The sequence below is a fragment of the Balaenoptera physalus genome (assembly GCF_965194825.1).
Source record: "Balaenoptera physalus genome assembly, chromosome: X".
Classification (NCBI taxonomy): domain Eukaryota; kingdom Metazoa; phylum Chordata; class Mammalia; order Artiodactyla; family Balaenopteridae; genus Balaenoptera; species Balaenoptera physalus.
Genome location: NC_138903.1, coordinates 60,571,065 through 60,591,929, shown reverse-complemented (window position 1 = coordinate 60,591,929; position 20,865 = coordinate 60,571,065). Strand labels below are relative to the sequence as shown.

The following is a 20,865-nucleotide window of genomic DNA, read 5'->3' as shown; positions in this document are numbered from 1 at the left end:
GTAGATAGGATTGTTACGTTCTGTTCATTTACAGCTGTAATTCCTGAAAATAGAGCCGTGTGGCAGGGCAAGTCCTGGCTTTTGTGCTTGTCCCTTGTAAAGCAAGTGTTGGGTTAGTTCACAGCACTGGGGTAGAAAGGAGAAAGCAAGCTCCAGCCAGTCTGGGCAGCTCTGATGCTGGGTAACTCACTGCCCACATCAAAGGGAGATGACTGGGATCTCTCCATAAGCCCAGGGACCCACAGCTGACCCCCTCCCCTCACCCCCTGGAAGAAAGCAGCTGACACTCATATTTCTGCACAGGCTCACATGATAGCAGGGACTTTTATTTTTCAAAGAGCATTCATACAGCCGTTGATTATACAGAACCATTTCTCAGTACTCTTTTCTTTCCACTTAAGAAAAGGGGAATATACCATGATGAGGATTATAATTCCAAGACAAGATTGCTGGCTCATCATCTAGGGTACAAATACACACTTAATTGTTTGACATGTTAATGAACGCAAAGCAAGATTAAGCATCTCTGCCTTCGTTGTTGTACACGGCTGAAGCAGGAGCCCAGGGAGGGGAAGACTGCACAGCTTTCCCTGGTGGGGAAGACAGAAGCCCCTGCAGTCCTGTCTTGTTGTGGGGAGACTAACCCATGTTCTGCCGGTTGCCATAGCCCCTAGGATGGGTGTCCTTCCAGTCATCCCACTCCCGAGCTCTGTGGACTGCCTGTTCATCATCCTCTTCCTCCTGTTCCCGATCTTGTCGCTGAGCTGCTGTTCTGAACTCTGCACAAGCGGAAAAATGAGAAAGCAGGGGTGAGGGAAAGAGCGACTGTCACGGGCCCCAGCTCCACTCTGAATACGACCACGTAACAAGAGAACAAGGAATATATACCTAGCTGCCTACCCTGGGGCCAGCAGAACTGGGGAGAGTACTTACTATTACTTAACAGGTGACATGTTAAATAATAGTAAGACGGGATCCTCTGAGTGGTTTTCACGAGAAAGCAAAAACATAAAAGTTGCCCCTCAAAATGAATTCTATTTTGGGAAAGAATTCTTGCTAGAATGGCCAACCCCTCACAACAGAAAACAAAAACACCAACTGACCAACAGAACCCCAGCAAACCAAAAACACTGAAGTGTTTCCATAGTATAGTGGTTATCACACTCGCCTGACAAAAACACTAAAGTAAAAAATATTTATGATTTTATGATTTGTGATTTGCCAGGGAGGTGGGACTATAGGTGACTTCTCCTCCTTCATCCGTTTCCTTTATTACAGTTCTACAACTCTGTGTGTGTATAAAATTGGAAATCACGGGGCAGCTGAACCTACCAGAAAAGAATGTGTGTTATTTTGCACGTTTGGAACAGGGTCTGAGGTCCAAATGGCACTTGTCATGCAGTGTACCAAATATTAGGTCTCTTTTGCACGATTTTTTTCTTTCCTTTGTGAGGTAAAGGAACATTTCCTAGCTACCTTGAATTTGCCCACGAGAAATACTCTCATTACCATGATAAAGAATGAAATATGTGGGGAATCTGATCTCTCCTTACAGCTTAGGAGTCTTGTGTTCTGTTTTTTTTAACCCTTTTATTGTAAAATAAAAGATACTGGAAATCACACAAAAATATATATGACTTAAAATTTGATAAGGAGGCTATACCTTTATAGCCTTCACTTGGGTCAAGATATAGATTTTCTGTACCCATCCCCAAAGCTTCTCCATGAGCATCTACCAAATGACACCCTGTGCTCACTGGCAGTTAATTCCCATTCCTTCCCTCCCTGGAAATCACCAATCTACCTTCTATCTCTATAGATTTGCCTATTCTGAACATTTCACATAAATGGAATCAAGTAACAACGTGGTCTTTTGTGTCTGACTTCTTTCACTTAGCATAATGCTTTTGAGGTTAGTCTTACCCATTTTCAAATATTTTGATATATATATATTTTTAATTTTTATTTATTTATTTATGGCTGTGTTGGGTCTTTGTTTCTGTGCGAGGGATTTCTCTAGTTGTGGCAAGCGGGGGCCACTCTTCATCGCGGTGCGCGGGCCTCTCACTATCGCGGCCTCTCTTGTTGCGGAGCACAGGCTCCAGACGCGCAGGCTCAGTAGTTGTGGCTCACGGGCCCAGCTGCTCCGCGGCATGTGGGATCTTCCCAGACCAGGGCTCGAACCCGTGTCCCCTGCATTGACAGGCAGATTCTCAACCACTGTGCCACCAGGGAAGCCCTTGATATATTTTTAATCTACAGGTTTCTTCTTCCATCCCTTTCTTTCCTTACAAGTTCTCTATTGAAGAGGCTGGGGCATTTGACCTGTAGTTTCCCCAAATCTGGATTTTGCCGGCTGCACAGTCATGATGGAGTCCAACATGTTCTTCTGTATTTCTGCAGATTGGCAAGTGGGCACAGAGCTTGATATGACTCCGGGTTGATCCCTTCTCATGAATACAGGTGGTGCTGTCCTCCCCCAGCAGGTGGCACACAGTATCTGTGTCTCATATGTTGTGATGTTAGCAGGTGTTGATGCTCAATGCCTAGATTTGTTAATTTTCCCAGGGTTTCAAAATGGTGATACTCTTTAACATTTCTTTTTTTATTAAGTAGAATGCTTTTATAAAGAGAGGCTTTCCCTCATCTAGTACCATTTAGTCACCCAGGAAAAGAAAACAAGATTAATGCTTGATTCTTCTGCTTTAATTTACCATTTCTCAAGGTAATAAATTGGTTCCTTATCATCCTCTGAAATTGAACAATTTTTGTTTTAACTATAGTTATGAACTCACGGATTTAAACATACTTGATGGGTTTCAATGAATTGCAATGATTTCTAAAAAATATTCAAATAAGCTTTCTAATTTTAGTTTTAATTTACAGAAAAATTGAGAAGACAGTACAGAGTTCTTATACATCCGTACCCAATTTCCCTTATTGTTAACATCTTACATTACTATGGTTTGTGTGTCATAACTAATGAACCAATACTGACACATACATAACTAACAACTAAAGTTCATACTTTATTCAGATTTCCTTAGGTTTTATGTAATGTCCTTTTTTTTTTTGGTTCCAGGATCCCATCAAATATTCCATATTACATTAGCCCTCTGTCTCCTTTGTCTCCTCTTGGCTGTGAGAATTTCTCACTTTCCTTGTTTTTGATGACCTGGACAGTTTTGAGGGGTACTCATCAGGTATTTTGCAGAATGTCCCTCAACCTGGGGTTGCCTCATATTTTTCTCATAATTAGATTAGGGTTATGACTTTTGGAAGAGAATAACACAGTGAAGTTTCCTCCTTATCACATCAAACCAAGGCTACACACCACCAACATGACTTATCACTGCAGATGTTAACTGGGATCACTTAAGGTAGTGTTTGTAGGGTCCCCAACTGCTCCCCCCTCCTTCTATACTATAGTCTTTGGAAGCAAGTAACTAAACATAGCCTACACTTAAGGGGTGAGGAGTTATGCTGCACCTCCTTGAGACAGGTGTATATACACAAATTATTTAGAATTTTTCTGTAGGGGAGATTGGTCTCTTCGCCCCCATCTATTTATGTAATCATTTATTTCTATCACTATAGGCTCACGGACACATTTTATTCCTTGTGTTATAATCCAATACTGTTATTTTCCTGCTCACATTCTTCCAGTTTTGGCCAGTAACAGTTCTTTCAGAAGGCCCTGTGTCACATTAACATACCTCAATAGTTTTTTGTTTGCTGCTGTTGTTTTTTGAGTGCTTCTTTATTTTCTAGTACTACAAGATATTTCAGGTTCATCTTGTATATTCCCTGTCCAGCCCTAGAATTATCCATTTCTCTAAGGAGCCTTTAATTGGAGAATAGTATTAGAAACCAAGATTTGGGCACCAGATGTGCTCGTTGCTACTGGCAATTATCCTTTTTCAAGCCAAACTGTCTTTGGCCAGTAGAAACGTCTTCAAAGTGGCTTCTGAGTCCTTTTGATATGACCATAGTAGTCTTTGAAAGCTTCTTTCCTATCCTTTATGACAAGATGTTCCAAGCTCATCTTATTTATTTCCTGCTGCAAACTTGGAATTAGCTATTTCTCTAAGACATCCTGGTATCTTTTAATGGGAATGGTATTTCAAGAACAGAACCTGGGTTACTAGGTGTGCTCATTGCTTCTGGGCTGGTCATTGTTTCTAAGCCTTTTCAGTGGATAAAGCAAAAGTGTGTGTGTTTGTGTGTGTGTGTGTGCTTTTCAATAAAATTTCTCATGAGTTCATATTCAGGACTACAGGGGTGTTTTGTTTCTAACGCAAATTCTTTTGAATTACATCTGTATTCTTCCACACTAAAAGTCTTAGCTCTCAAAGACAGAGGATGATGGAATTTGAATATCTCATAATTACTCAGTTAATATTATCTCACATTACACAGCCCTGGAATAACACTAATACTGTTACCAATACAATTGCTGAGAACAGTTCTTTTTTTTTGCATATTCTTTCCCCATTTCTCCATTAAAAGTTACACTATATCTATATTACCAGAGCACTGGGCATATAGGCATTAATACTTTGTCTCTTTCAAATCTCATTTAGTCTTAGTTCTACAAGTAACTATATATTTAATGCTGACTGATAGTCCTTATATCAATGTCTCTCTCATCACTTTGGTTGTCTTAAGCTCATTCTCTAGCAAATTCCTCAGAAAGGGATCATGGGACCAATATTTCCTGAGTTCCTGCATGTTAATAAATACCTGTACCCTTTATACCTAAAAGTCAGTTTTACCAGATATAATGTCCTTGGCTCACATTTTTTCCCCTTGAGTATCTTAAATGTTACTCCATTTTCTTCTGGCATAAAGTGTTGGTGTCAAAAAGGTTGAAGATGATCTAATTTTCCTTCCTTTACAACCCACCTGCCGTTTTTGCTGAAGTATCCAAGGCATTTCTTTTTTTAAAAAAAGTCTAGTAATTTTATTAGAATGTGTCTTGTTGCTCATTCTGGGTCAAAATTCTTAGGTACACGGTGTGCTTTTTAAAAGCAAATCTAAAGTTTCCTCAATATTAGGTTTTTTAAAAAATATCTTTATTGGAGTATAACTGCTTTACAATGTTGTTAGTTTCTGCTGTACAACAAAGTGAATCAGCTATATGTATACATATATCCCCATATCCCCTCCCTTTTGCGTCTCCCTCCCATCCTCCCTATCCCACCCCTCTAGGTGGTCACAAAGCACTGAGCTGATCTCCCTGTGCTATGCGGCTGCTTCCCACTAGCCATCCATTTTACATTTGGTAGTGTATATATGTCCATGACACTCTCTCACTTCGTCCCAGCTTACCCTTCCCCCTCCCCACGTCCTCAAGTCCATTCTCTACGTCTGCATCTTTATTCCTGCCCTGCCACTAAGTTCATCAGTACCGTTTTCTTAGATTCCATATATGTGCATTAGCATATGGTATTTGTTTTTGACTGACTTCACTCTGTATGACAGTCTCTAGGTCTATCCAATATTAGTTTTAAGCATTTTTTTCTTTTTCCTTGCTTCGGTATTCTTCTTCAGATAATCTTATTATCCATATGTCAGGTCTTCTTTGCTATCTTTCATATTTGTTACTTTTTCTAGAAATCTGTTCATCTTTGTCTCTTTTTGATTTAAAACATTTTCCTTTTTACTTTAGAAAGGCATTTTCTGTTATATTCACTCATTCTTGTTTTCTTCTAGTTTAGCCTTCATTTCTTTTCTTTTATTCAAATTGAAGTCGAATTGATTTACAATATTAGTTTCAGGTGTACAACATGTTGATTTAATATTTTATATATTATATTCCATTTAGAGTTATTATAAAATATTGGGAAGACGGTGGAAGAGTAAGAAGTGGAGATCACCTTCCTCCCCACAAATACATCAGAAATACATCTACATGTGGAATGACTCCTACAGAACACCTACTGAACACTGGCAGAAGACCTCAGACTTCCCAAAAGGCAAGAAACTCCCCACGTACCTGGGTAGGGCAAAAGAAAAAAGAAAAAACAGAGACAAAAGAATAGGGATGGGACCTGGACCTCTGGAAGGGAGCTGTGAAGGAGGAAACGTTTCCACACACTAGGAAGACCCTTCACTGGCGGAGACGGGGGTGGAGGGGGGGGGAAGCTACGGAGCCACAGAGGAGAGCACAGCAACAGAGGCGCGGAGGGCAAAGCGGAGAGATTCCCACACAGAGGATCACTGCCGACCAGCACTCACCAGTCCGAGAGGCTTGTCTGCTCACCCGCCGGGGCGGGCGGGGGCTAGGAGCTGAGGTTTGGGCTTCGGAGGTCGGATCCCAGGGAGAGGACTGGGGTTGGCTGCGTGAACACAGCCTGAAGGGGCTGGTGCGCCACAGCTAGCTGGGAGGGAGTCCGGGAAAAAGTCTGGAGCTGCCGAAGAGGCAAGAGACTTTTTCATGCCTCTTTGTTTCCTGGTGCGCGAGGAGAGGGGATTAAGAGCACTGCTTAAAGGAGCTCCAGAGACCGGCGTGAGCCGAGGCTATCAGCGCGGACCCCAGAGACGGGCATGAGACGCTGAGGCTGCTGCTGCAGCCACCAAGAAGCCTGTGTGCAAGCACAGGTCACTATCCACACTGCCCCTCCTGGGAACCTGTGCAGCCCGCCACTGCCAGGGTCCCGTGATCCAGGGACAACTTCCCCGGGAGAACACAGGGCGCGCCTTAGGCTGGTTCAACGTCATGCCGGCCTCTGCCGCCACAGGCTCGCCCCGCATCCGTACCCATCCCTCCGCCCGGCCTGAGTGAGCCAGAGCCCCCGAATCAGCTGCTCCTTTAACCTGGTTCTGTCTGAGCGAAGAACAGACGCCCTCAGGCGACCTACACGCAGAGGCAGGGTCAAATCCAAAGCTGAACCCCAGGAGCTGCAGGAACAAAGAAGAGAAAGGGAAATCTCTCCCAGCAGCCTCAGGAGCAGCGGATTAAATCTCCACAATCAACTTGACGTACCCTGCATCTGTGGAATACCTGAAGAGACAACGAATCATCCCAAAATTGAGGCGGTGGACTTTGGGAGCAACGATATATATATATATATTTCCTTTTTCTCTTTTTGTGACTGTGTATGTGTACGCTTCTGTGTGTGATTTTGTCTGTATAGCTTTGCTTTTACCATTTGTCCTAGGGTTCTGTTTATTTTGGTTTTTTTTAGTATAGCTTTTAGCGCTTCTTATCATTGGTGGATTTGTTTTTTGGTTTGGTTGCTCTCTTCTTTCTTTTTTTTTTACTACATTTTAAATTTTAAAAAAATTTTAATAATTATTTTTTATTTTAATAACTTTATTTTATTTTATTTTCTCTTTCTTTCCTTCTCCTATTTATTCTAAGCTGTGTGGATGACAGGGTCTTGGTGCTCCAGCCGGGCATCAGGCCTGTGCCTCTGAGGTGGGAGAGCCGAGTTCAGGACACTGGTCCACCAGAGACCTCCCAGCTCCACGTAATATCAAACAGTGAAAATCTCCCAGAGATCTCCATCTCAACGCCAAGACCCAGCTCCACTCAACGACCAGCAAGCTACAGTGCTGGACACCCTATGCCAAACAACTAGCAAGACGGGAACACAACCCCACCCATTAGCAGGGAGGCTGCCTAAAATAAAAATAAGGTCACAGGCACCCCAAAACACGCCACCGGATGTGGTCCTGCCCACCAGAAAAAACAAGATCCAGCCTCATCACCAGAACACAGGCACTAGTCTCCTCCACCAGGAAGCCTACATAACCCACTGAACCAACCTTACTCACTGGGAGCAAACACCAAAAACAATGGGAACTAAGAACCTGCAGCGTGCGAAAAGGAGACACCAAACACAGTAAGTTAAGCAAAATGAGAAGACAGAGAAACAAACAGCAGATGAAGGAGCAAGGTAAAAACCCATCAGACCAAACAAATGAAGAGGAAATAGGCAGTCTACCTGAAAAAGAATTCAGAGTAATGATAGTAAAGATGATCCAAAATCTTGGAAATAGAATGGAGAAAATACAAGAAACATTTAACAAGGACCTAGAAGAACTAAAGAGCAAACAAACAGTGATGAACAACACAATAAATGAAATTAAAAACTCTCTAGAAGGAATCAGTAGCAGATTAACTGAGGCAGAAGAATGGATAAGTGACCTGGAAGATAAAATAGTGGAAATAACTAGTGCAGAGCAGAATAAAGAAAAAAGAATGAAAAGTATTGAGGACAGTCTCAGAGACCTCTGGGACAACAGTAAATGCACCAACAGTAAATGCACCAACATTAGAATTATAAGGGTCCCAGAAGAAGAGAAAAAGAAAGGGACTGAGAAAATATTTGAAGAGATTATAGTTGAAAACTTCCCTAATATGGGAAAGGAAATAGTTAATCAAGTCCAGGAAGCACAGAGAGTCCCATACAGGATAAATCCAAGGAGAAACACGCCAGGACACATATTAATCAAACTATCAAAAATTAAATACAAAGAAAAAATATTAAAAGCAGCAAGGGAAAAACAACAAATAACATACAAGGGAATCCCCAAAAGGTTACAGGTGATCTTTCAGCAGAAACTCTGCAAGCCAGAAGGGAGTGGCAGGACATATTTAAAGTGATGAAAGGGAGAAACCTACAACCAAGATTACTCTACCCAGAAAGGATCTCATTCAGATTCAATGGAGAAATTAAAAGATTTACAGACAAGCAAAAGCTAAGAGAATTCAGCACCACCAAACCAGCTTTACAACAAATGCTAAAGGAAATTCTCTAGGCAGGAAACACAAGAGAAGGAAAGGACCTACAATAACAAATCCAAAACAATTAAGAAAATGGTAATAGGAACATACATATCAATAATTACCTTAAATGTAAAAGGACTAAATGCTCCAACCAAAAGACATAGAGTGGCTGAATGGATACAAAAACAAGACCCATATATATGCTGTCTACAAGAGACCCACTTCAGACCTACGGACACATACAGACTGAAAGTGAGGGGATGGAAAATGACATTCCATGCAAATGGAAATCAAAAGAAAGCTGGAGTAGCAATTTTCATATCAGACAAAGTAGACTTTAAAACAAAGACTATTACAAGAGACAAAGAAGGACACTACATAATGATCAAGGGATCAATCTAAGAAGAAGATATAACAACTGTAAATATTTATGCACCCAACATAGGAGCACCTCAATACATAAGGCAAATGCTAACAGCCATAAAAGGGGAAACAGACAGTAACACAATCATAGTAGGGGACTTTAACACCCCACTTTCACCAATGGACAGATCATCCAAAATGAAAATACATAAGGAAACACAAGCTTTAAATGATACATTAAACAAGATGGACTTAATTGATATTTATAGGACATTCCACCCAAAAACAACAGAATACACTTTCTTCTCAAGTGCTCATGGAACATTCTCCAGGACAGATCATATCTTGGGTCACAAATCAAGCCTTGGTAAATTTAAGAAAATGGAAATCGTATCAAGTATGGTTTCCGACCACAACGCGATGAAACTAGATATCAATTACAGGAAAAAAACTGTAAAAAATACAAACATGTGGAGGCTAAACAATACACTACTTAATAACCAAGAGATCACTGAAGAAATCAAAAAATACCTAGAAACAAATGAGAATGAAAACACGACGACCCAAAACCTATGGGATGCAGCAAAAGCAGTTCTAAGAGGGAAGTTTATAGCAGTACAGTCCTACCTTAAGAAACAAGAAACATCTCAAATAAACAATCTAACCTTACCTCTAAAGCAATTAGAGAAAGAAGAACAAAAAAACCCCAAAGTTAGCAGAAGGAAAGAAATCATAAAGATCAGATGAGAAAGAAATGAAGGAAACAATAGCAAAGATCAATAAAATTAAAAGCTGGTTCTTTGAGAACATAAACAAAATTGATAAACCATTAGCCAGACTCATCAAGAAAAAAAGGGAGAAGACTCAAATCAATAAAATTAGAAATGAAAAAGGAGAAAAAACTGACACTGCAGGAATACAAAGGATCATGAGAGATTACTACAAGCAACTATATGCCAATAAAATGGACAACCTGGAAGAAATGGACAAATTCTTAGAAATGCACAACCTTCCGAGACTGAACCAGGAAGAAACAGAAAATATAAACAGACCAATCACAAGCACTGAAATTGAGACTGTGATTAAAAACCTTCGAACAAACAAAAGCCCAGGACCAGACGCCTTCACAGGTGAATTCCATCACACATTTAGAGAAGAGCTAACACCCATCCTTCTCAAACTCTTGCAAACTACAGCAGAGGGAGGAACACCCCCAAACTCATTCTACGAGGCCACCATCACACTGATACCAAAACCAGACAAAGATGTCACAAAGAAAGAAAACTACAGGCCAATATCACTGATGAACATAGATGCAAAAATCCTCAACAAAATACTAGCAAACAGAATCCAACAGCACGTTAAAAGGATCATACACCATGATCAAGTGGGGTTTGTCCCAGGAATGCAAGGATTCTTCAATATATGCAAATCAATCAATGTGATACACCATATTAACAAACTGAAGAATAAAAAACATATGATCATCTCAATAGATGCAGAAAAAGCTTTTGACAAAATTCAACACCCATTTATGATAAAAACCCTCCAGAAAGTAGGCATAGAGTGAACTTACCTCAACATAATAAAGGCCATATATGACAACCCCACAGCCAACATCGTCCTCAATGGTGAAAAACTGAAACCATTTTCACTAAGATCAGGAACAAGACAAGGTTGCCCACTCTCACCACAATTTTTTATTTTTTAAATTATTTTTAAATTTTTAAATTATTTTTTTAAATCAGTCATCAATTTTATACACATCAGTGTATACATGTCAATCCCAATCGCCCAATTCAGCACACGACCATCCCCACCCCACCGCGGTTTTCCCCCCTTGGTGTCAATATGTTTGTTCTCTACATCTGTGTCTCAACTTCTGCCCTGCAAACCGGTTCACCTGTACCATATTTCTAGGTTCCACATACATGCGTTAATATACGATATTTGTTTTTCTCTTTCTGACTTACTTCACTCTGTATGAGTCTCTAGATCCATCCACGTCTCAACAAATGACTCAGTTTCGTTCCTTTTTATGGCTGAGTAATATTCCATTGTATATATGTACCACAACTTCTTTATCCATTCGTCTGTCGATGGGCATTTAGGTTGCTTCCATGACCTGGCTATTGTAAATAGTGCTGCAATGAACATCGGGGTGCATGTGTCATTTTGAATTATGGTTTTTTCTGCATATATGCCCAGTAGTGGGATTGCTGGATCATATGGTAATTCTATTTTTAGTTTTTTAAGGAACCTCCATATTGTTCTCCATAGTGGCTGTATCAATTTACATTCCCACCAACAGTGCAAGAGGGTTCCCTTTTCTCCACACCCTCTCCAGCATTTGTTGTTTGTAGATTTTCTGATGATGCCCATTCTAACTGGTCTCACCACTATTATTCAACACTGTTTTGGAAGTATTAGCCACAGCAATCAGAGAAGAAAAAGAAATAAAAGGAATCCAAATCAGAAAAGAAGAAGTAAAGCTGTCACTGCAGATGACGTGATACTATACATAGAGAATCCTAAAGATGCTACCAGAAAACTACTAGAGCTAATCAATGAATTTGGTAAAGTAGCAGGATACAAAATTAATGCACAGAAATCTCTTGCATTCCTATACACTAATGATGAAAAATCTGGAAGTGAAATTAATGAAACACTCCCATTTACCACTGCAACAAAAAGAATAAAATACCTAGGAATAAACCTACCTAAGGAGACAAAAGACCTGTATGCAGAAAATTATAAGACACTGATGAAAGAAATTAAAGATGATACAAATAGATGGAGAGATATACCATGTTCTTGGATTGGAAGAATCAACATTGTGAAAATGACTCTACTACTCAAAGCAATCTACAGATTCAATGCAATCCCTATCAAACTACCACTGGCATTTTTCACAGAACTAGAACAAAAAATTTCACAAATTGTATGGAAACACAAAAGACCACGAATAGCCAAAGGAATCTTGAGAAAGAAAAACAGAGCTGGAGGAAGCAGGCTCCCTGACTTCAGATTAGACTACAAAGCTACAGTAATAAAGACAGTGTGGTACTGGCACAAACACAGAAATACAGATCAATGGAACAGGATAGACAGCCCAGAGATAAACCCATGCACAGAGGTCACCTTATGTTTGATAAAGGAGGCAAGAATATACAATGGAGAAAAGACAGCCTCTTCAATAAGTGATGCTGGAAAAACTGGACAGCTACATGTAAAAGAATGAAATTAGAACACTCCCTAACACCATACACAAAAGTAAACTCAAAATGGATAAAAGACCTAAAGGTAAGGCCATACACTATAGAACTCTTAGAGGAAAGCATAGGCAGAACACTCTATGACATAAATCACAGCAATATCCCTTTTGACCCACCTCCTAGAGGAATGGAAATAAAAACAAAAATAAACAAATGGGACCTAATGAAACTTAAAAGCTTTTGCACAGCAAAGGAAACCATAAACAAGACGAAAAGACAACCCTCAGAATGGGAGAAAATATTTGCAAATGAAGCAAATGACAAAGGATTAATCTCCAAAATTTACAAGCAGCTCAATATCAAAAAAACAAACAACACGGGCTTCCCTGGTGGCGCAGTGGTTGAGAACCTGCCAATGCAGGGGACATGGGTTCGAGCCCTGGTCTGGGAAGATCCAACATGCTGCGGAGCAACTAGGCCCGTGAGCCACAACTACTGAGCCTGCGTGTCTGGAGCTTGTGCTCCGCAACAAGAGAGGCCGCAACAGTGAGAGGCCCGCGCACCGCGAAGAAGAGTGGCCCCCGCTCGCTGCAACTAGAGAAAGCCCTCGTACAGAAACGAAGACCCAACACAGCCATAAATAAATAAACAAACAAATAAATAAATAAATTTCCATCACAATTATACTTATTAAAAACAAACAAAAAAACAAACAACCCAATACAAAAATGGGCAGAAGATGTAAATAGACATTTCTCCAAAGAAGATATGCAGTTTGCCAACAAACACATGAAAGAATGCTCAACATCATTAATCATTAGAGAAATGCAGATCAAAACTACAATGAGATATCATCTCACACCGGTCAGAATAGCCATCATCAAAAAATCTACAAACAATAAATGCTGGAGAGGGTGTGGAGAAAAGGGAACCCTCTTGCACTGTTGGTGGGAATGTAAACTGATACAGCCACTATGGAGAACAGTATGGAGGTTCCTTAAAAAACTAAAAATAGAACTACCATACGACCCAGCAATCCCACTACTGGGCATATACCCTGAGAAAACCATAATTCAAAGAGTCATGTACCACAATATTCATTGCAGCTCTATTTACAATAGCCAGGACATGGAAGCAACCTAGGTGTCCATCGACAGATGAATGGATAAAGAAGATGTGGCACATATATACAATGGAATATTACTCAGCCATAAAAAGAAACGAAATTGAGTTATTTGTAGTGAGGTGGATGGACCTAGAGTCTGTCATACAGAGTGAAGTAAGTCAGAAAGAGAAAAACAAATACCATATGTTAACACATATATATGGAATCTAAAAAAAAAAAAAAGGTCATGAAGAACGTAAGGGCAGGATGGGAATAAAGACGCAGACTTACTAGAGAATGGACTTGAGGACACGGGGAGGGGGAAGGGTAAGCTGGGACAAAGTGAGAGAGTGGCATGGATATATATACACTACCAAATGTAAAACCGATAGCTAGTGGGAAGCAGCCACATAGCACAGGGAGATCAGCTCGGTGATTTGTGACCACCTAGAGGGGTGGGATAGGGAGGGTGGGAGGGAGGGAGATGCAAGAGGGAAGAGATATGGGGACATATGTATAAGTGATTCACTTTGTTATAAAGCAGAAACTAACACACCATTGTAAAGCAATTATACTCCAAATAAAGATGTTAAAAAAAATTGGCTATATTCCCTGTGCTGTACAATGTATCTTTGTAGCTTATTCATTTTATACATAGTAGCTGGTACCTCTTAATCCCCTACCATCTTGCCCTTCCCTCCCTTTTCTCTCCTCACTGGTATCCACTAGTTTGTCCTCTATATCTGTGAGTCTGGTTCTGTTTTGTTATATTTTTTATTATTTTTTAGATTCCACATATAAGTGATATCATACAGTATTTGTCTTTCTCTGACTTATTTCACTAAGTATTAATACCCTCTAGGGGCCATCCATGTGGTTGAAAATGGCAGAGTTTCACTCTTTTCAGGGCTAATACTCCACTGTATATATATATACACCACATCTTCTATATCTATTCATCTACTGATGGACACCTTTGGTTGCTTCCATATACTGGGTAATGTAAACAATGATGCTATGAACATTGGGGTGCATGTATTTTTTTGAATTAGTGTTCCATATTCTTTGGATAAAAACCCAGGGGTAGAATTGCTGGATCATATGGTAGTTCTATTTTAATTTTTTGACAAACTGCCACACTGCCTTCCATAGTAGCTACACCAATTTATATTCCCACCAACAGTGTACTAGGGTTCCCTTTTCTATACATCCTCGCCAACATTTGTTATTTGTAGACTTCTTGATGATAGCCATTCTGACAGGTGTGAGGTGATATCTCATTATGGTTTTGATTTGCATTTCTCTGATGATTAGCAATGTTGAGCATCTTTTCATGTTCCTGTTGGCCATCTGTATATCTTCTTTGGAAAGATGTCTACTCAGGTCGTCTGCCCATTTTTAAGTATTTTTTATATTGAGTTATATGAGCTATCTATATATTTTGGATATTAACCCCTTATTGGGCATATCATTTGCAAAATATTTTCTCCCATTCTGTAGGTTGTCTTTTCATTTTGTTGTTGGTTTCCTTTGCTGTGCAAAAGTTTTAAAGTTTAATTAGGTCCCATTTGTTTATTTTTGCTTTTGTTTCCTGTGTCTGAGGAGACAGATCCATAAAAACATTGCTACGATTTATGTCAAAGAGTGTTCTGCCTTAGCCTTCATCTCTATTTTTTTTATTTTTATTTTTTGGCCACACCACATGGCATGTGGGATCTTAATTCCCCAACCAGGGATTGAACCTGCGCTCCCTGCAGTGGAAGCATGGAGTCTTAACCACTGGACCGCCAGGGAAGTCCCAGCCTTCCTCTCTTTTCTTTTCTTTTTAAATTTACTTGGCTGCATTGGATCTTATTTGCAGCACGCAGGCTCTTTGTTGCGGCATGTGGGCTCTCTAGTTGTGGCTCGTGGGCTCTAGAGTGCATGGGCTTAGTTGCCCCATGGCATGTGGGATCTTAGTTCCCCAATCAGGGATCGAACTCGCATCCCCTGCATTGGAAGGTGGATTCTTAACCACTGACCACCAGGGAAGTCCCTCAGCCTTCATTTCTTAAGTGATTCTTTCTTCTTACTTCCCCCAAGTTGTCACTACAGTTCTGAGTTTTTCTAATCCTGCTTTGTATTGTTCTTCCATGTCTTATTTAATTTTCTTAATGTCTTCCAACTCATTTTTAAACAGTATATTTTAAATTTGTTGTTTTTTAGTGTGTCCTTCTGGAATGTTTTTTCCCCCCTTTTTCTCTTTTTTTTTTTAAATTGAAGTATAGTTGATTTACAATATTGTGTTAGTTTCAGGTGTACAGCAAAGTGATTCAGTTATATATATATATATATTTTCAGATTATATCACTTACATGTGGAATCTAAAAAATAATACAAATGAATCTATATACAAAACAGAAACTGACTCACAGACATAGAAAACAAATTTATGGTTACCAAAGCAGAGAGGGAAGGAGGGAGGGAGGGAGGGAGAAATTAGGAGTATGGGATTAACAGATACAAACTACTATACATAAAATAGATAAGCAACATGGAATGCTTTTGATTCTCTCATTTTTCTCCTTATAATAATTTTGTGTGGGATCTGACCTTGATTAATTTTCTATTCATTTTTCTCACAGCTTTATTGAGATATTTTTCAAATACCATAAAATTCACCCATTTAAAATGTACAATTCAGTGGTTTTTAGTATATTCAGAACTGTGCAACCATCATCACAATCTGTTGCTCATTCTTATGTGTACTAAGCTTTCCTGAACTTTTAGAAAGAAGTATGGTTTAGGGTGGCTTTTCTAACTTCACAGAGGCTCCCTTTCTGCTGTTTTTATGTATGTTAAAGGAATACGATGACTTGCTTGATTAGAGTTCTTGGTTCTGGTCCTCTCTGCCATTCTTATCTAGACCTTTTCTTTCCTTATTCTTTATTGTCCCTGTTCTGCTCAATTTGAATTCTATTCTCAGCAATTTCTCCTCAGTGTGGGACCGTGTATGAGTAAGGAGATCTGGTGGCTCATTTTCAAGAGTTCATTAAGGGTTAGCCTGCTCCATCCCTTTCAGACCTTCTGACCACAGGTTCCTTGTATTCATTCAGTTTTTATTGGAGGGCAAAACCCCTCCCATTTCAACTAATGTTCTTAAACTGAACTGCCACACTTTTATTTTTTTCATTAAAAATGTTTAATTGAAGTATAGTTGACTTACAATATAATATGCTTCAGATGTACAACATAGTGATTCTATATTTGTATCAGTTATGTGCCATACAAATTTATTATAATATTATTGACTATATTCCCTGTGCTGTGTATTACATCCCTGTGACTTATTTATTTTATAACTGGTAATTTGTATCTCTTAATCCCCTTCACCTATTTCACCCATCCTCCCATTCTCTCAACCACTAGTTTGTTCTCTGTATCTGAGTCTGTTTCTGGGTTTTTTAGGACCCATTTGTTTTATCTTTCTCTGTCTGACTTATTCACTTAGCATAATACCCTCCAGGTCCATCCATATTGTCACAGATTGCAAGATTTCATTCTTTTTTATGGCTTAGTGGTGCTGGGAAAACTGGATAGCTACAAGTAAAACAATGAAACTAGACCATTTTCTCACATCATTTACAAAAATAAACTCAAAATGAATTAAAGACTTAAATGTAAGACCTGAAACCATAAAACACCTAGAAGAAAACACAGGCAGTATGCTCTTTGAAATTGGTCTTAGCAATATTTTTTTTGATCTGTCTCCTCAGGCAACGGGAACAAAACCAAAAATAAACAAACGGAACCATATGAAGCTAAAAAACTTTTGCACAGCAAAGGGAACCATCAGCAAAACAAAAAGGCAACTTAACTGAATGGGAGAATATATTTGCAAATAATATGTCTGTTAAGAGGTTAATATCCAAAATATATAAAGAACTCATACAACTCAGTACAAACAATCTGAATAAGAAATGGGCAGAAGACCTGAACAGACATTTTTCCAAAGAAGACATAGAGATGGCCAACAGGCACATGAAAAGGTACTCGACATTACTAATCATAAGGGAAATGTAAATCAAAACCACCTCAAATGCAATGAGATACCACCTCACACTTGTCAGAATGCCACGCTTTTTAGTGAATACATGTTTGCTGTTTTGGAATTCTCCTGTTTGTCAGGTCTTTCACATGGTCTGTCAACTCCTTCTGCTTTCTCCTACACAGATGTCCATTCCTTGTTGATCTTGTGGCTATGAATGATTTGCCCTTACCTGTTTTTATTTTGAGTTTCATGGGGATACACTGTCACTTAGTTTTGCTGTAAATATTATCCATGAATTTTTTCTTTTGTCTTTTTACTGAAATGTAACATACATGCAGAAAAATACACAAACACAGTATAGCTCAATCAATTTTCACATCTGAACACATCCATGTAATCGGTACCCAGATTAAGATACAAAACATTACTAACTCTTCAGAAGTCCCCCTCAGGTCCAGTTCCATTCATGATCTCCCACTAAGGGTGAGCACCATACTGGCTTTTAACCAGCATATACAAGTTTCAGCCATGTCTGAACTTTATGCTCTTTTGTGTCTGACTTTTTTTACTCAAATTATGTTTGTAAAATTTAGCTATATCTGTTACTTATAAGTAAAGAACTATAGTCTGTTTAACCTTATTGCTAAATAGTATTTCAGTGTGAATATGCCAGAATTTATTTATCCATTCTACTATGTATGGGCATTTAAGTAGTGTTCAGCTTGGGGTATTACAAATAATGCTGCTATGAGCATTCTTGTACAAGCCTTTTGAGGAAATATGGTCTCATTCCCCTTAGGTATATACCTGGGAGTGAAACTGCCATGTCATGAGGGTATACATATGTTCGACTTTTGTGCAACATTACGACCACCAACCCCCATGAGGTTCTCCATCTTTATTGTTTCCTTTCTTCCATATACTTTAAGCTTATTTTGTTCTTGTTTTCTCCAACTTCTTAAGTTAGTACCTTAGTAACTGATTTTACCTTTCTTTTTTCTAATATAACTACTGAAAGTTATACCTTTCCTTCTCAGCACTGCTTTAGTTGTATCCCACAAGTTTTAATGTATTTCATTATCATTCAGTTAAAAATACTTCTTAATTTTCTTTGTGATTTCTTCTTTGACTGATAGGTTATTTATAAGTATGTTGTTTAATTTTAAAATACTTCGGGACTTCCTATATGTCATTGATTGCTAACTGGATTAGATTGTGGTCAGAGAACATAGTGCAATTTCAATCTTTGAAAGTTTATGGAGGGACTTCTCTGGTGGTCCAGTGGTTAAGAATCTGCCTTCCAATGCAGGGGACAAGAGTTCAATCCCTGGTTGGGGAAATAAGAACCCACCTGCCACGGGGCAACTAAGCCTGTGCGCCACAACTCCTGAACCCGCGTGCTCTAGAGCCCATGCGCCACAACTAGAGAGAAGCCCGCGCGCTGCAATGAAGAGCCCACATGCCACAACAAAAGATCTCGTGTGCCGTGACAAAGATCCCACGTGCCACAACTAAGATCCAATGCAGCCAAATTAATTAACTAATTAATTTTAAAAATAAATTAATTAATTAAAAAAAAGAAAGTTTATGGACACTTATTTGGTGGCCCAGAATATGGTCTAAGTTAGTGAACGTACCATGTGCATTTGAAAAAAGGTGTATTTTGCAGCTATTGGATATATTTTTCTATAAATGTCAAACAGGTTAAGGTGGCTGTGAGTTTTCTCCAGATCTTTTATGTCCTTACTGGTTTTCTGTCCAGAAATTCTTTCAGTTACTGAAAGAGAAGTATGAAAATCTCTAACTATGGCTGTAGATTTGTCTATTTCTCCATTTAATTCTATCAATTTTTTCTTCATGTAATTTGAAGGCTGTTATTAGCACAAACATGTTTATGATTGCTATGTCTTCCAGATAAATTGCCCCTTTTATCAGCACTAAATGTCCTTTTGAAAGTCCAGTAACACCTTTTGTCTTGAAGTCTACTTTATCTGACATTATATAGCTACTGCAGCTTTCTTATGTTTACTGTTAGCATGGTATATTTAAAAAATCTTTTTACGTTCCACCAATCTGTACCTTTATATTTAAATGCATCTCTTGATAGGAGATCAAGAGGGTGGTGTAAGAAGATGTGGAGTTCACCTCTCCCCACGAACACATCAAAAATATATCAACGTGTGAAAAAAATATATATATATATATCAACGTGTGGAACAATTCTCACCAAAAACTAACTGGAAATTGGCAGAAAGACTCCTGTACAACCAATGTTGTAAGAAAAATACACAGAAGTCCACAGAGAAGCCTGGGCTCCACTCATGAGTACTGCATGGGTAGACTGCCCCCAGGTAGGGTAGAGAAACCAGTAGCCTGCTGCCCTAGGCTACTGGTTTCATGCAACAGCCATGCTGTGCTCTCCAGCCAGAGCTGAAAGAATGTTCTAGCCCTGCTCACTTCATGCCACAAGCATGGCACTGGATCTAGGGTGGCCAGGACCTGGGAAGAGACTCGACCTTGAGATGGAGAGGTGACCCAGCCCTGGGGTGGAGCCCAGGTGGGGCAGCAGTGGTGACCATTGCTGGAATTTACTCAAGAGGCGCCCCAGAAGCAGCCCACACTTCTGATGGCAGCAGAGCTGCTGGGTTTCCCACAGCCGCTTTGCTGCGTGTGTACCCCAGCCCAAGCTGAATGTTCTGGCCCTGTTCACTCCATGCCACAGTGTGGCACTACAAAAAAAGGAAATTACAGGCCAGTATATTTGATGAATATAAATGCAAAAATCCTCAACAAAATATTAGCAAACCAAATCTAAAAATGTATAAAAAGGATCATACACCACGATCAAGCTGAATTTATTCTAGGGTCACAAGGGTAATTCAATATATGCAAATTAATCAGTGTGATACACCACATTATCAAAAGGAAGGATAAAAATCACATGATCGTATCAATAGATGCAGAAAAACCAATGTGACAAAATTCAACATCCATTAATAATAAAAACTCTGAAAGTGGGTATCAAGGGAACATATCTCAACATAATAAAGGCCATTTAGGACAAACCCACAGCCAATGTCATACTTAATGGTGAAAAGCTGAAAGCCTTCCCGCTAAATTCTGGAACAAGACAAGGATACCCATTCTCGCCACTTCTATTCAACACAGTATTAGAAGTCCTAGTCACAGCAATCAGACAAGAAAGAAATAAAAGGCATCCAAATCGGAAGGGAAGAGGTAAAACTGTCATTATTTGCAGATGACGTGGTACTATATCTAGAAAACCCTAAAGTCTCCACCCAAAAACTATTAGAACTAATAAATGAATTCAGCAAGGTTGCAGAATACAAGATCAATATACAGAAATCTGTTGCATTTCTATACACTAACAATAAAATATCAGAAAGAGAAAGTA

General features: G+C 39.3%; 1 protein-coding gene across 2 annotated transcripts in view; it reads right to left on the bottom strand.

Moving 5' to 3' along the window:
- Window positions 1–292: 292 nt before the first annotated feature.
- Window positions 293–20,865, bottom strand: part of IGBP1 (immunoglobulin binding protein 1) — a 38,817-nt gene continuing 18,244 nt past the window's right edge. For both annotated transcript variants that reach the window (XM_082446054.1, XM_082446055.1), the window contains one exon: window positions 293–779. In XM_082446054.1, coding sequence (XP_082302180.1) covers window positions 640–779 — 140 coding nt within the window. In that variant the 3' untranslated portion in view covers window positions 293–639. The remainder of the gene's footprint in view (window positions 780–20,865) is intronic.